The sequence below is a fragment of the Corythoichthys intestinalis genome, chromosome 14 (genome assembly GCF_030265065.1).
Source record: "Corythoichthys intestinalis isolate RoL2023-P3 chromosome 14, ASM3026506v1, whole genome shotgun sequence".
Taxonomy (NCBI): Eukaryota; Metazoa; Chordata; class Actinopteri; order Syngnathiformes; family Syngnathidae; genus Corythoichthys; species Corythoichthys intestinalis.
This window is the reverse complement of record NC_080408.1, coordinates 34,007,048-34,024,481: the sequence shown is the minus strand read 5'-3', so window position 1 is coordinate 34,024,481 and position 17,434 is coordinate 34,007,048. Positions and strand designations below refer to the sequence as shown.

The window sequence follows — 17,434 nt, the reverse complement described above, 5'->3', positions numbered from 1 at the left end:
CATTTGTAGTTTCTTGAGTTAAATAAAATTTGGTGTATGCCACCTTATCTTGCACTTCATACAGATAAAGAATTTGCAGATAAAGAATTTTAAAAACTCAAATGTATAAGGTATTTTGTGAAAAGAATAAGACTGAACTACTCCAACCATTTCTATTTCATGGGGTTAAAATTACCAACACTATAATTCGCGCCACACGACTTGGGCTTAAGGCAGACTCGAGTTGTGAAATTTAATGACTTTAGACTCAAAATGTTACGACTGGCACTTCGATTTAGACTTTAATATTGGGCTTGTGACTTCATTTGGCGTTATACTCCTTTAACTTGAAGAGATTTGCCAATCACCGCATGCTATGCTGTTTGCCAATCACATTCTGCCACTACACAACAATAACGTATAAGGCTTAGCTTTTGATGCAATGTCAAGACAACATAATTCTCCGTCCTTTCCACCATAAATTGTAGACTGAAGTAACGGGTTTTGCCAAGTTGTGACTTACCTGTGGAACATTGACCTTATAACGACTTTCTTGTGCCTTGAATTGAAATGCTACTGTAGATACCAGAATCATTAAAGTTTTTATATGTTTTCACGTAATCACCGTAATTTTCGGACTATAAACCGCAACTGTCTTCACTCTGTTATGGAATATATACACAAAAAGATATTAACCGGTAACACTTTATTTGACAGTGGCGTCATAAGACTGTCACAAGACCGTAATGAGCATTAATGACTGCTTATGACACTTCTCATTTAGTGTCCTCAGGCAAATTATCTCATATTTTAATGGATATAAAAGATCAAAGAAGGACATAAATGGAGTTTGTGACGAAATTTTGCCAAATGACACATAACGACATCTGTCATAAGCATTCATTAACGGACATGACAGTGTCACAATTATGACAGTGTTGTGACAATCTTATGACGCCGCTGTCAAATAAAGTTACCTTAACCCAAATAAATTAACAAATAAGCCACAGGATTCAAAATGAGGGAAAAAAGTAGAGTCTTATAATCCGAAAATTACAGTGCGTAGGGTTAGTGTGTTTGCAATTGGGTCCCGGACCTTGTGTCGGTATCAATGAGACGGAATACGGTGTGTTTCAATATATCTCCTTTTCGCCTAGGTTACTACTGACTATTCCAGTACCAGCTGGATGACTTTCAAGGGTGACTACGCCAGAACAATGCGGCTGAAAAGACGTAACTGCCTTACACAGATAACCAAACTCATCTTTTTGCTCTCACTGGTGGCTCTCCTGATCTTTCTGATTGACCACATATCGCCAGATAATGGAGGGGCGGTAGAGAAAAGACTTCGAGACAAATCAATGGCAAACACAAGCATTTTCATCTGGGAGGTTTTCCGTGGCAAAGAAAATAAGAGTTCCAATGGACAGCAAAATATCTCAACTTTAGAGAACTTAAAACCAACTAACACCAACCTAATAAATTTGGAAGACTTTAACAGTGACGGCCTTTTCCCCTACCTCATCAACGAACCAGACAAATGCCAAAAGAATCAGGCAGCACCATTTCTGGTGTTTCTAATTACCACAGAGGCTTTGCAGGTGAAAGCAAGGGAAGCAATACGACAGACCTGGGCAAATGAGAATGTGGTACCAGCGGTGGCAGTTGTTCGGCTGTTCCTGCTTGGAAAATCCAAGGATAAGCTGGGAAGTAAAAAGCAAATGATCCTCTTGGAAGAGAGTCAAAGACATCACGATATCATCCAGCAGGACTTCCTGGATTCCTACTACAACCTGACCCTGAAGACCATGATGGGACTACACTGGGTGGCACGCTACTGCTCGAAGGCCAGCTACGTCATGAAGACAGACAGTGACATGTATGTCAGCACAAACACGCTCATTCGCAAGCTGCTCAAACCAGAGCTAAAGCCCAGGAAGAACTACTTCACGGGACGTATCATAAGAAATGAGACACCCATTCAAGACAAAAATAACAAGGCGTATATTCCCAAAGAAGAGTACTCAAAAGCGACGTTTCCCGCCTTCTGCTCAGGTACTGGTTACGTGCTCTCCGGAGATTTGGCCCTCAAAATTTACACAGTATCTCTGACTATGCGCCGAGTGCACCTGGAGGACGTGAACGTGGGACTAAGCCTGGCCAAACTTGGGTTGAAGCCCATCGACCCACCACATGACTTGGTGTTTTACCACTGGCGGATAGACTATGCAGTATGCAAGTATAAACACCTGATTACATCCCATGGCTTTAAACCTGAAGAAATAATCAAATACTGGAGGCTCCAGCAAAACGACACTACAAAATGTTAATAAAATATACTGGACTGTCTCAGAAAATTAGAATACACAATATTCTAATTTTCTGAGACAGTCCTGTACATTAATCCACCATTTAAAGCAGGGGTGTCCAAACTTTTTGCAAAGGGGACCAGATTTGGCGTGGTAAAAATGTGGGGGGCCGACCTTGGCTGACGTCCTTTACATAGAACAATATACAGGACTGTCTCAGAAAATTAGAATATTGTGTATTCTAATTTTCTGAGACAGTCCAGTAATCTTATTAGGATGTGATCGGAAATCGGTCCTAACACGCCATTTTTCAGCGGATTGGAATCGGTTAAAAAGGTTAGGGTAATTAAGTTTTGTTTTTTTTAAATATATATATTTTTATAAGGACTAAAAAGTAAAAAAAAAAATTCTGAAATACAATGGCTGCCAAAAGGAAAAAAAAAACAACAAAGGTAATTTCTGGACTATTGGGAACCCTTGATTACAAGCCTCACCCAGTACATTTTGAAAGGAAAAACCATTTTGTACATACATAAGCCTCTCATGTCTATGAGCCGCGTGTGCCCACATAGTACCATGAGATATTTACAAAGGAATACAGTTTTCTCTGAATTTTAAAAACATACCTTAACTTTTCTTCCCAAACAGCGCCAGCAACACGGCACTTACAAAGCAGCAACACGGAGTACAGCACTAACAGTAAGGAAGTTCCCAAAAAATCGATTATTACATGAATCGCGATTCATTTAATGTGACGATTTGATTACGATTCATAAAGGTTCAAAAACGATGATTTTCCCTCATAACTTTATGACAGCCGCTCGTAGCGGAACGAAATTCAAGACACATTTGCCGCCCGGACACCTATAACGGATGCATGCCCGACGTTGTGATGGATGCTGCCGGTTACTGAGCGAGAGATTTACTCCTTTTCAAAAGACTGGAAAATAAATTTGTGTATGAGACAGGCAGGTATGAGACAGGCGGTCGCGCTTCTGTGCGCGAGTTATTTTTTAGAGCGAGAGGGGAAGAGAGAGAGCTCATTGCTCCTTGTTTTTCAGTTGCACAGCAGTAGTTTCAAGTCATGTCAATTGAAAAATGTCCTGAGTGTGTTGCCAAGACCCGTGTGTGTCTATGAGTGGTGAGTACACAAGCCCTCTTGTACTGTTAAGCCTTTATTGTTGTGTTGTTGTTTTTGAGATGTTAATAGTTAGCGCTAAGCTAATTAGCCAATTCGCTAACGTGCATTCTATATGCTGAACACGTAAAACAATGATTAAGTACAGCAGTAACACTATAAACATGCGAAATAGTACAGAAATCTGTGAAAACAAAGTATATTAGAAAAAAAAAAGTCTTATTTCTAAAGACACTTTGTTTCCAGAAAATGTGGAATTCATTCCACCTGTGTAAATGTTATTGTATTGTTGAGAGAAATAAGTACGCTCTTTAAAATGGTTAATGTTTTTGCACTTTCTTGTAAAAGTAAACAAATAAAAAAAGCAGCTTAAGGGCAGCTTTTTGTTGTATGGGCATGTTTCCATCGTTCCTGTTGAATCATTAAGATATTTTAATTAAATAATGGACATAATTTTGTTTGCCTACTTTATTAATTAGCAATGTACGATGCATTGATAATTGTGATAACTGTGATCATCGTCAATACCGTGATCATCGTTCAATAATCAAATTGTAGCACCCTGAATCATAATCGAATCGAATCATGGGGTGTCTAAGATGGCACACCCCTAACTAAGAGGGCTGCTTATTAGATTACTAAAGTGTTTGTTAGCAATCTTCATCCTGTGCACTGAAACCATGGAAGTCTTCCCCCTTAGTGTCGCATATGAATAGGCTGAGATACACTTCGCCACGCACTTTCTCTCTTTTGTTGTCGCTTTCAATGTCTTTCATAATGAGGATAATTCACTCCTGAGCTTGTGCCGTCCTCTTCGTCACGCACCAGACTGGCTTTTTGAAACCTGTTCGTGATGGTGGATTTTTTTCACACTGCTCCAGGATGCACTGGCAGACATGTGCAAAACTTGCTCTTCTCATACGGCTAGTTTTGGCAAACATCTCTCGCCGCTGATCATCCAAGCCTTCCATTCAACTCTGAGTGTCTCTTTAATTGCACGATTCACACTTATGTCAAGTTGCAAGTGCATTTCATCTGGCATTTTCCATAATGCGGGTCTACTAATTTTACTCATGCACAAAGATGAGGGTCTGCTACTTTTATTCATGCACAAAGCACAAATTTAATTTCCGGTAATAGTGCAAACTAGCCTCTTCCTCGACACATATATTCCACGTGTCTAACTCTTACATTTTATGCTTGAGCGCCCCTGGCGGTGCTTAGAAAAATCGGCCGCATCATTGCACACACTGCAGGATTAAAAATGAGGGGAAAAAGTAGCTGCTTGTAGTCCGGAAATTACGGTATACGTTTCATATTCCGCAACACTCCCAGAAAAAGCGGAATAGGAATTACCGTACTGTAAACAGTACAGTACTGAAACATGTTTGGAATTTTTTTTCTCCCCCCGAACAAAGAGACCTTTTTTTCTCGGTATCGGATCGGTAGATTCTCAAAATCAGGTGACTCAGACTCGGGTGAAAAATATGCGTTAGGGAAATCCTTAAAATCTTATCAATTAATAAAAGAAAAAAATCGGTCATATCTCCTTTTACTTAGATACCAATGGGCTAATAAAAAATGAGTTGCATGCCAAGAATTCAATTGCCATTGAAATAGCACATTACTTGTGTCAGTATTTTGGATTTTTTTTTTTTTTTTTTAGACTGTTCCGTTAGTTAGATTGGAAGATCTTTGTTCTTACCGTTACTGACTTAAGCGTCATTCCATGGTAGGTACCCATGGTATCGATCTTGAAACCTTCCGTTTCTACAACAACAACAACAACAACAAAAAAATTGTTTCCTTAATTCTTTCCAATTTTCGGACAAGTCTGCAATCACGATATGACTAGTTCGTGCGCACGCACACATTCAATTGAAACAAGTTCACAATTCCAATCAGTACAATGAGCACAAGTCCACACTCACCCTCTTTTCCTTTGAATCTCTCCTGATCGTATCTGTTATAGGCCGCAGGCACTGGCTGCTTGTTCCTTAGCGAAGGGTCCTGGTAAATAAATATCAGAGACTGTTAGTTTTATACGATAATATCAAAGGGAACCTATCATTGGATTTTAGCTGCCTCATTCTAAAAATGTGGTTGCATGCAAACCTTAAAGATTTTGGCCCAAAAGTCAAAACTATTATCAGGATGATATGTATATATAAAAAAAAAAATTCTTACCACTTGAGTTGTGTTCTGTGCTGGTCTTTGCTCAGGGGCTCGCCCTTCTTCTCTGGCTTTCACCGACTGAAGGATGGCAAAGATGTTCTTGGAGAAGTTCTACAAGAGGAACAAACTTATTATTTGGTCACAGGAAATTTTCACATATTTCCATTTTATAAATTTACATATTTGTAGATTTTTTGTGGTAAACCATTCTTAATTAGCTGAAAAACTCATGTATTCACTGCGTTTTGCACTCAGGCCAAACCCATGTCTAATTTCAAAGTAAAGCTTTCATGCCATCTTGTCCAACTATACCAAAGTGAGTGAAGCAGTTGCATTTAGGTAGCCACTTTTTAGTGGTGCTTTGTGGTTATCTTGTGGCATTTACAGACAATTAAACATTTTTAATAATCCAAATAATAATGAAGCGGCTTCCAACAATGACATGCAATAGGTCCAGTGATCTTCAAGAAACCTTTAACACCAGTAATCAAATTATGTACAGTAATTTGTTTCCCTCTACAAATTTATGAATTTATTATTTTTTTTCTTGTTAAAGGCCACACAGAACATTATTTGGACGACAGAGTAAGAATGCTTGAAAAATAAGATGAAATGGATTTGATACAATTAGTTTAGGATTGACTTGGACCTTTCCTGTGCTCTGAAGAATGGTTGTCCTTGTCCTCCAGACCCGTTCTCTGCTGACAATGTCTCGAGTGACATCTACTTCAGCGTCCACAAAGCTTCTCTGTTTCACAGTTATGTCATCGTCCAAATCAGTTTTGATGGTGGACCGCTTCTTGGCCATAATCTTGGCTTTAATGGCTGCAATCTTCTCCACTGACATGGCCTCAGACAGCGATCTGCGAAACGGGAAACAAAGGTTGGGGGAGCCTGTAATTGTTTAGCCCCCCAAAAAAACAACGAGTACATTTTGTACACAGTACCTGATCTGGTCAGTCTGTACGATACCCTCTTTGTGGCCCTCCAAACGAGCAGCCAAACGCTCCTTGTCCAAACGCACTCGTTCCTCATCCTACAGGTGAATGCAAGGTAACAAAAAATAATTTTTAAAAATGTTCTGTGATACGGGTATGATTACACCACCAAAAATGATCATTATGACCTTTGTTACATATAACATTTTTGAACAAATGATAAGTGACAATTACTGCAAAAAAACCAAATTGAGGTCAGGACACTGCTATATGACCATAAATTTGTTCATGCTCACTTCTCCCTTAGAGACCCCATTCACATGACGTCACAACCACGCCTCCGCGCCATATTGTCCGTCAGCTCGTCGTGTTTACGCATTACCGCTACGTAAATTCCTCCTATTATGGCGTGTTTTTCTGCTCGTTAACAATAATCAAAATGGTGAAAGCGTGTGTGGCGGTTGGTTGCAGTAACAGAGAAGATAGACGGAGAGACTTGAAGTTCTACTGTATTCCGAGAGACCCGGAGAGGAGCGCGAGATCGACTGCTGCAATTCCACGAGAAAACTGGGCACCAAACGATCACCACAGACTATGTAGTAGTCATTTTATACCTGGTAAGATGCATTTAATATATATTTAGAGGGTTTTGGGCTGACAACCACAATTAAGATCATTGCGAGGCTAATCGCCGACAACATACAGTTTCAAATTCAAGATGTTTATTTCTTCCGCCATCGTTATTTTTTGAATAATATTTAGCTGGTACCAAGTGAAAGAAGCTGGCCTCGTCTACGGATCATCAGTTAAACAGGGGTGTCCAAAGTTTTTGCAAAAGGGGCCAGATTTGGTGTGGTAAAAATGTGGGGGGCTACCTTGGCTGATTTACGTTGAACAATATATTTCAACAATTTTTAGCAAGCCCTTCTGTGTGTCACATTTGCTTTATTATTATTATTATTTTTTATTCATTCCAACAATCTCGCCTTTGTGGCGTTCCCTTTCGACACTCGGGCTCTTGCGAAATACTGCTGCTGTGAAATTAAACTAGCTTCAAGTTGCTATAATTTCTCGCTGGGTATCTTCCTTGTAATGTTGTCGTACATGTCAGCGTGTCTTGTTTGGTAATATCGGGTGACATCGAACTCTTTGAAAAAAGCGACTGTCTCTTTGCAAATGAGGCAGACACAGTTGTTGCGTATTGTTTTGAAGAAGTAGTCCAATACCCACCTATCCTTGAAGCGGCGGCCATCGGAGTCAACTTTTTTTTAATTGATTGTCGCCATTTTAGAAAATTGAAAGTAAAGGGTCACACGGGGTAATGTTGCTTAGAGTGCTGCTCTTAAAGTTTTTCAAACTTTCGTGAGAATAGGCTGATTTTGTGTGGACAAGATAGTTGGAAATATCAGGGTAGCAGATGTCAGGCAGAGACGGCGAAGACAGCGGGTCGAAAAATATCGATTTAGGCATCAAATATGGATATGGCGAATGGATAGACTGAAGCTTTTTCACATAACGCCTTTTATGCAACGCATCCAATGAGTTTACACTGTCTGAAAGCACCGGGGATTCCATGAGTTGCACTATAAATTGCACGACAAATTGAAACCATTGAGAATACGGATAAACAATGACGGACAATATGGTGGCCGGATACAGCGACACGTTACTGTGTGACGTTGGTGAGTGGGGTCTATAGAGCGCTTCTTGATTATTTTCTGTTACACCCCCCCATATATACATTTTTCGAGCACCCCCCCCAAACTCTCTGCCGGCACTGTAAATAGTATCATTTGTCTATAAAATTATGAAGAGTACACCTCTGCATAACAATGTGTCCTTGTTAACATAAAAAATATATAGATCCACTTACAATAAATTATAAACTTTTTTTAACATTGTTGTGTTTGTAATAGAAAAGACCACTTGAATTTGGCAGAATACAAAACAAAACAAAAAAAGCCACATCTGAACTGCAAACATACACTCAAGGTACATTTTTCAGTTCCATTTGATACTGAAAAATAAATTTTAATAAAATCAACAAATAAATTCTAATTGATTAGCATCATTTAATCACAGTACAATATACTGAACAATTTGACCGAAGAAACAAATTAATAGAACAAAAACGACAGTGGCATTGGACACGGACAGATTTTATTTTTGCTGCAGGAAGTATTATCTCCTTTGCTATTGTGTGTTGTATTTTTGCACTGGGCAACTTGGTATGCCACCTTATACGATGCTAACATATGCAGTTAGGTTTGTGCCACAATTCTGAGGGAGCAATGGTAGATTTTGACCACAGAAAATTATACCGAGCGAGCAATTAAAAATTTTGAGCAAGCAATGATAGATTTTGAGCACAGAAAAAAAAAAATCTACTCTGTGGTCTATAACCGTTTGTATGTTATTTCTACCCGCTCACTTCCCCCATCCCGCGCTCGCTTATTCTCTCGACCCCTGTGCGCGCCGATTTGTCCGCTCTGCACGGTCAATAGCATACCACACGAATGCCATTTTTAGACCGTGACGTTGCATCATAAAGTGGAAGTGGCACATTATAGACGCGCCCTCGCATCGAAACAATGTTAATTCTGCTACTTTTCTCCGGTAGTCTTTCAAAAACAAACATGCCGATCACACATTGCTTTTTTGGAACTTGTAGAAACGATTCCAGACATTCCGACAAATGAAGGATGTTTTCTTCATACGTTTCCCGAAACCAAAAACTCGAAGGGAAAAAATGAAGAATGACTCAACATGCGCGGACTTTTAACGCCAGCTCGGTGAATCCATTCACATTTCACATGCAGTAAACATTTTGCTGGGTTGGCATGGTCTTTCAGAGGACAAAAAGGTAAGCCATTTTGATATTTTTAACTTATTTTTTTAGCGTGACGTTGTGCCGTGCTAAATTCTGTCTGACAATGAATGACCTGAAAAGAATTAAAATGGTATCTGACTACCACTGCTACCTTTTCTGTTATTAAAAAAACAACTTTAGTAAAGGGGAAGTGTAAATAAATTATGGAATTAAGATTTGTTATTAATGAAAAAAATAAAAGTGCTCATTGGCTGTCACCGTTTGCAATCGCTACACAAAAACAGCAATGTAAATTACCCCCAAGAACGGTCAGAGTCGTAAGACAACCAGAGGATATAATATATAACAAAGACAGGGTATATGGTGGTAAAGGATAGAATGTTGAAACAGGAGAAAAAGCACACAAGAAAAAGGTGTCGATAAAAAAGCTACCTCTGGATAAGGTCGGTTCTTTTTCCCGTCTTTTTCAGCCCTCGACACTCAAGCCATCCCTTTAGCTGACCATTTGTATGTTCTTCCACATCTTTACCAGTGAATTTGGCATCAGAGACATCATTTTCAGACAGAATTGGTAGGTTTAGCTCAGTAAAAATCTTGCTTGTACACGATTTCCATTAATTTCCTGTTGGGGACAAATGGTAGCATGTCCCCCCTTAGCAACAGTAGCTAACGTCATGAATATTAATGAACGGAAGTGACATGTTGCTTGCGGTACGCCATTTGGCACAAGTTACAAATGTGCCACGAAACCAACTAATCAGAAAGCTGGCGGAAGTACACTGATTGGCTGTTTGCCCTCCAATTAGATCACTTGTTACATTAGCCCAGAAAAAAAGCAAAGGAGACAGACATGGACGGGAGAAGGATGTCTCATGTTATAGAACTTGTTGTTCTCCAAAGAAGTCATCCTTCTCGCGTCCAAGGGTGACTTCTTTGGAAACAATGTACGACAATATTCATTACTATTGTCTCATATTATTATGATTATTGTTGCATGTTATAGAACTTGTTGTTCAATTGCGTTGTTTCCAAAGAAGTCATTCTTCTCTCGTCCGTCTCCTATGGTTTGCTTAAACATACTGGTCTTTCGTTTGCCACTTTAGTAAAAGTGAAGCCAAACGCTACATATGTTTCGTCATATTTCCAGAGTTGCGAATTCCCTAGTAAGAGAAATAGCTATTGGCTGTCCTAAAAGTCGCTAGAAGTCACTAGATGACATCATATCCTAATTTGCATAATTGTTCATTTGCATACAACTGTGGGGGAGTTTACATGGCGACTCTGCGACACGAAGACGCAATGACTGGGTTGCGGAGTGGCCTCGCATGCATATGGTGTCGGCGAAGACGCAAGGCGAAGACGAAAAATTCTGAATCCTGCCTCCAAAGTGGAGGAATCCGTCTGCGGGGGATTGAGGGGGGCTTCCTCGGCATGCAAATCAAAGGCTCCCACGGCGCCAGACCGCGACGATAACGTCAGCACTCGTACATGTCACATTGGGCGTGCGCAGCGGTGCTACTAAACATTAAAAACAGCAAATATAGCGGAATGTCAGCTTTAATTTACTGTTTTAATAATATTTTTGAATTAAATATGTTGAATGTTTCCATTTTTGTGCCTTTTTGAACAAAAGAAAAATGCCATTGCTTCGAGTGGGCGGGCATAGTTTTTCTGGGCTGAGGGAGCTTGGTGGGGTCAAAGTGCATCATTCTTTGTCGCCCTGTAAATCTGTACTGCCCCCTAGGGCCTGGCATGAATATTACATCGTTTTTCATGCGGAATTGCGACATTGTTCGAATGGAGACGCAAATGCAAATTTGAAATTTTTCGTATTCTCGGAGAGTCACCATATAAACGGCCCTTAAATGGATGCTGTAGGAGAGAGGAGTAACATAGAAAAAGTCGCTAGTCACTTTTTACAAAATGTCGCCAAGTTGGCAACACTCTTTCCTGTGTGCTCTTGCATGGTTCAAAACTATTGTACACACTCTGAAAATGAGAGCGCCACCGCCATCTACTGAGTGGATGTGCAATTACACTTAATTCTACTACGGCAAAAAAGTATGTTCTCCGAGGTCACATGCGCCCCCCTCACTACCGACAGCATCGCTTTGCAAGTGCTGACATTATCGGCATGGGAGCTTTCCATTGATATAAATGTGGAGCAAGCCCCCTCAATCGAATCCTTCCACTTTGGAGCCCGGATTCAATGGTTTGCGTCTTCACCTTCAGTTTTCACCGACACCATGTTAAGGCGAGGCCATTCCGCAACACAGTCATTGTGTTTTGGTGTCACCATGTAAACCGCCCCTTATTTAATAAATTTGAGGGGGTGGGTGGACCCACATAATTTCACTTTTTAGAAGTGTATTAGTGGACAAAAACAAAACAATGCTAAAGGTGTACACCTAACGAGGGGCAGACATAATTAATGCCGTTAATATTTTAGGCAACCAAATCAGTTTCCCAAATTACTCACCCTTGTTAATGCATTAATGCCCCTTATCACGTGCACCTGCGCTCAAGTTTATTAGTGTGTATGCGCCGTGGGTATGAGTGACATTACCAAATGGCTGCCCCCATATGATGCTTCATATTCGGTTTAAAAAATATTTTGTCTTATCAGAAGTCAAACGAATTGGCAATTTGTATACTCAAATAAATGAAGCAACTGTCCTTCATATGAACGTCATTAATTCTAAGTGTTGTCTTGCAATGTAAAGCAACACTTAGGCTACGTTCATACTACAGGTCTTAATGCACGAATCCGATTTTTTAGTCTTTTTCTGACTCGAGTGAGGCATTAACTTGACGGCCTGAACGTGACAAGTCGCATGGAACTGGACCATTTCAAATCCGATCTGGGTCACTTTCGTATGTGGTTCAAATCCGATCTGGGCCACATTTTTCCAGACTGTCGCAGCGGTCTGTACTGTCCAATCTCTCAAATCGGAATTCATGCAGCAATGGCGTACCGCACGCAGGCTATTTTTAGACCGTGACGTCGCATCGTAAAGCAGAAGTAAAGCCGAAGTGGGACATTATAGACCCGCCCTCGCATAGACCCAACGTAAAAAGTGCTACTTTTCTCCGGTTATCTTTCAAAAACGAACATGCCGATCACGCATTGCTTTTTTGGAACTTGTAGAAACGACTCTAGACACTACGACACATGAAGGATGTTTTCTTCATACGTTTCCGGAAACCAAAAACTCGAGAGGAAAAAATGAAGACCGAATAAACTTGCGCGGACTTTAACACCAGCTCGGCGAATCCATTCACGTTTCATATGCAGTAAACATTATGTTGGGTTGGCATGGTCTTTCAGAGGACAAAGAGGTAAGCCATTTTTATATTTTTAACTTATTTTTTTAGCGTAACGTTGTGCCGTACTGCTTCTGTCTGACAATGAATGACCTGAAAAGAATTACATTGGTATCTGACTGCCACTGTTACCGTTTCTGTATTATATATATATAAAAAAACAACTAGTAAGGGGGAAGGGTAAATAAATTATAGGATTAAGATGTGTTATCAATGAAAAAATTAAAAGTGTTCGTTGGCTGTCACTGAGTAGCATTTGCGATAGCTACACAAAGCTAACTAAATTACCCCCAAGAACGGTAAGAGACGTAGGACAACCAGAGGATGTATAAGAAAGACAGGGCTGATGGTAAAGGCTAGCTTGTTGAAACAGGAGAATGTCATTGTCAGTCACGTCGATAAAAAAGCTAAAGCTATGCTTAGGTTGGCTCATTTTTTTCGTCTTTTTCAGCCTTCGACACTAAAGCCATCTCTTTAACTGAACATTTTTATGTTCTTCCACATCTTTGCCAGTGAATTTGGCACCAGACACATCATTTTCGGAGAGAATTGGTAGGTTTAACTCTGTAAACATCTCCTTCGTACACGATTTCCATTCATTTCCTATTAGGGACAAACGGTGGCTTGTCCTTACTTAGAAACAGTAGCTAATGTCATGAATATTAATGAGCGGAAGTGACGTGTTGCTTGCGGTACGCCATTACATCACCAACAAGCAAGAGAGACTCTACAGTAGCGGTGCAGCTGTGCGTCATTAGCGCCTAGCTTGCCTTGAACACTGCTTTTTAGGAAGGGTCGGACTTGACAACGGTCATAAAAAAAAAAATATATAAAAATGGGTTGAGGATAAGCCTGAGAATGATCGGTTTTCTGTCTGCTCCATATAAGCAATATTTCAACATTGTTTACACGGCCGAGAGTCGGGGCAAACTGCCCCTATGTGCGTGTGACATGCACGGACAGTGCTTGCATGCTATCGATCCATATACTTTGAATATAAGCCTAAACTGGGATTATTTATGTCTGTTATTTGTGTCCTCTTTTTAAAAAGCAAAATATGATTTCCTTTTAATGACGGATGTCAGCCAGCATGTGTTGTCATTTGTTTTGATGCTTCTGCGCATGCGGGTTGTCTTGCCCAGCTCGTGTCGGACTGCGAATTAGTGCGCATGCGTAAGACTTGAACGGCCTCAATGGACATAGGCAGTATGAACGGGCACGCCAAAAAAAACAGATATGACAAAAAATCGGATTTGTGGATTAAGACCTGTAGTATGACTGTAGCCTTAGTAACTTTCAGTTTTCAGTTATTTTAGTCACCCCCGTGGACAAAAGCGGTAGTGTTTTGCCTAACAGCAGAGCACATTCCCCATGAAGACCCGGTCTACCGGTCGCCTGCAGTCGGAATGAACTACATTTGTGTTTTCAGTGACTGTGCGTAAGATAAGTAGCGATAATTTAATGAATCTAATTGTTGCTAAACAATATCATATGACAATGTAATTAATTGGGAAATGGGTATGTCGTAAAGTCGGCAGCACATTTGTACAAGCAAGTTTTTAGTGTGGCTGTGTTTCCACCATTCTACTTGAAGTTGTTTAGTACCAGTAAAAGTGAAACAGACTCCCTGGGTCATGATAAAGGTGCATTCAAAAACTTGCAAGTCGATGTTTAATCACAAAGGTTAAGAATATGTACAATGAAGGTTGAAAAGTGATTAAGTGCAGCTTTAGTAAAAGCATTAAGAAATTTACACTCCCAGATTGTATATGCTACACCACGAATGTTGTCATAAATTCAAAATTTGATGAGGTTTGAAAGCACCCAAACACTGCAATGCTCAGCTTTGGAGGGGCTTTTTTGTCCAAATTTCTGGAATAATCTTTGACTCAACTGCTAGGTGTCTTATGTGCCAGTCTGTCTGAAAGGGGTTTTAGATGATTTAAAAACACGCACCTCAATCCTGGGTTTTTTGGCTTCTGTAGAAACCTCATCAGCAGCTCTTTTGACTAGGAAAATGCAGAACAAAATCAATTTGGCTCTGCATTTTTTAAAATGCAAATTCTGGCATGAAAACACATGTGAACAACATGTCAGGTTATTGCTTTGAAAAACCCAAAGCTTACCAACAAAATTTGTGGTAGGACTTTAACTGATTAAGTACAACTAATTACAACAAATAAATAAATAAATGAAAATTAAAATGCATTTTAATCGCACTTTAAGTTACAAACACAGAACCTTTGTCAGTGCACTATTTTATGGTACACTGGGAGCACATTTGCTGAGCTAATAGCTACCAAAATAGAGAAATGTGATTAACTAATATTTCAACAAAATAAATAAATACAGAATGACATAAATTTAAAAAATAATGTTACTTGGTGTTGCTGCCCTCTCAAATAACATTTTTCTGGTCTTCTACCAGAAAAAGAATGATTTGCACGCCATTTTTTTGTCTTCTTTTGACCATTTAAATCTTGGACTGTTCTGAAAGTTGGGGACGTCTTAAAACTGCACTTTAACTTCGGATAATTATTATTAATTGTGCACATTTTTGCCCCCCAGTTTCGGACTGAAATGCAATTAACTGCATTTTTCCAAAGTACACTACAGTGGTACCCTTACATATGAAGTTAATCTGTTCCAGGACCTTGTTTGTAAGTCGAAATGGTCGTATATCGAGCAGGATTTTCCCATAAGAATACATTATAATTCCATTAATTTGTTCCACAGCCCAAAAACCTACACAAAATCCTTAATAAATACTGCTGGTACTAGTGCAGATCACAATTACACAGAGAAAAACAAATACATTAAAATTATGAATAAAAATATAATAATAGTAATAATGTAACCAATTGGGTTCTAATGTGGCAAATGTGTTTTGCATGGAGTACCTGAACATAATTGTGGCTGACGTACTGACAAACAGAGAGAAAGAGAGAGAGAGAACTTTTTACTTTCACGTTTCACGTTCAGCTGCGGTGGACAGTGGGCATGTTGCACAAGTTCTGAAATAAATTATTAAAAACCTGACGAAGTTGGCGATTTTTGGGGATGTTACCACAATAATTGTCACCTTAACTTATAAAGACTGGCAAACGGAGGTCGGAAGAGGACTGTCAAGTCGTAGACATTCTACAGCCGTATTGTCGAGCCAGCCCACGCACATCTTCATTTCAATGGCAAGCCTCACCTTTTTTTCACCACCTGCACCAACATTCTTGGAATCCATGTTGATTTCTCTCACAAGAAAATCTGCCGTGCGTCAGTCTTGCGGAAAACAAGAAAACTGCGACGCTGTCCTACATCGTCGTATTTTGAGCATGTCGTCGGATGTAGAAACAAATGGCGAGTCAAATTTTACGTCGGATGTCGAAAAGATCGTGTGACGAATCTATCTTATGTCAAGGTACCACTGTATTTGATTCATTCATCCACTAAAACCATTTAATTTTTGTTGTTGTTGTTGCTTTTTTGTGACAAATATTGCTATGTGATTATAATGTGATCATGCCGGATGAATTACAAAGCCTCTAAATAATTAGATTGTTTTTGTAAATAAATACCTTGAGTTGGTCTTTGCAGGCCAATTTCTATGGGTGCACTTCTGTCAATACTAGTTGATGTTGCTGTGAACAGAAAAACAAATGACTAAGGATTTATTTTACAAATAACAAATGAACAATGTGAGTGGCTTGAGGGGAAACCAACTCAATATGTCATTTCTCTGTTGCTACTTACAGCTTTCGCCATTAAGGTAAGAAAGCAAGCCCTTTCTATCAGGCCTTCGAACAACAGGGATGTTCTCTGTCTATCAAACCAAAGAGAAAAAAAACAAACTTTACAATCATATTTCCGTATAATAGGGGGGAAACATACAATTATTATTGATAAAATCCTAAATGTTAAGTGTTCTCCAATACTTACCGCAGCCCTTCGCACGTAGGACGGATGTGGTAGATGTACATTGTTGAGCAAAAACAAAATAGAGTCCAAAGTATAGTATTCTTTAGGCTGACCCTCTTTCCCAGTTCTGGGGGGGGGGGGGGATGAAAAACAGGCAACTTTAAGCAAGTATTTACGTAAAAAAGCTTTACACTTTTACATTGCACATACAAACAAGGGTTGCATTATCAACTCATTATTGGATAGTTTAGCGTCCATACGTAAACAGTTTGCAGTTGCTTTTTCATAGTTCGAATAAAGTATCCACTGCCACAGTTAGAAAACAAATCTACAAAAAAAAAAGTAAACCTGCCAATACTGTACTTGATAACACGTCGTCGTACCAAGTTTTGTGTTTCTTTCATTGACTCCATAACAACAATGCATTTTAACAATTACGCGAAATGGCCACTAAATGTGGTCTTGGGATCGCGTTCGAACCAACATGACAATCATCACAACTGTATGAAATACAGGAGTTGAATAGTAGGTTAGCATGCAGTAGCTACCAAGCCGAAATCGCATACTCAAGAGCACAAGCGATAAGCTGCAGGCCTGCAAAGAATGCATTCAAAAATACAATTTAAAGCTGACATACCCCCAGATAATGTAGTTGGTCTTGACATTTTTCGGCCAGGAGAACTCTCCAAATATAACTTCATCTCCCTTTGCGACAATTTCCTTTTTTTGGATATTGTATTGACGAAGAACACTCAACACATCCGCCATCTTCACTTGCCTGATGCAGAAGTGTGTTTGAAAGGCCCCTAGTTATCAACACGAGGTGTCC

General features: G+C 39.6%; 2 protein-coding genes across 2 annotated transcripts in view; one reads left to right on the top strand and one right to left on the bottom strand.

Annotated features, from left to right (window-relative positions):
* LOC130929688 (beta-1,3-galactosyltransferase 2) overlaps positions 1 to 7,488 on the top strand; it is a 15,490-nt gene extending 8,002 nt beyond the window's left edge. The window contains exon 2 of the mRNA XM_057857074.1: positions 1,137 to 7,488. Within this exon, the coding sequence (XP_057713057.1) occupies positions 1,167 to 2,309 (1,143 nt within the window). The 5' untranslated portion in view covers positions 1,137 to 1,166 and the 3' untranslated portion in view covers positions 2,310 to 7,488. The remainder of the gene's footprint in view (positions 1 to 1,136) is intronic.
* Positions 1 to 17,434, bottom strand: part of cdc73 (cell division cycle 73, Paf1/RNA polymerase II complex component, homolog (S. cerevisiae)) — a 21,988-nt gene extending 4,554 nt beyond the window's left edge. The window contains exons 1-10 of the mRNA XM_057857072.1: positions 17,243 to 17,434; positions 16,627 to 16,732; positions 16,441 to 16,510; positions 16,266 to 16,328; positions 14,650 to 14,702; positions 6,549 to 6,637; positions 6,251 to 6,464; positions 5,614 to 5,712; positions 5,358 to 5,436; positions 5,132 to 5,196 (exon numbers count right to left, since the gene is read on the bottom strand). Coding sequence (XP_057713055.1) covers positions 5,132 to 5,196; positions 5,358 to 5,436; positions 5,614 to 5,712; positions 6,251 to 6,464; positions 6,549 to 6,637; positions 14,650 to 14,702; positions 16,266 to 16,328; positions 16,441 to 16,510; positions 16,627 to 16,732; positions 17,243 to 17,373 — 969 coding nt within the window. The 5' untranslated portion in view covers positions 17,374 to 17,434. The remainder of the gene's footprint in view (positions 1 to 5,131; positions 5,197 to 5,357; positions 5,437 to 5,613; positions 5,713 to 6,250; positions 6,465 to 6,548; positions 6,638 to 14,649; positions 14,703 to 16,265; positions 16,329 to 16,440; positions 16,511 to 16,626; positions 16,733 to 17,242) is intronic.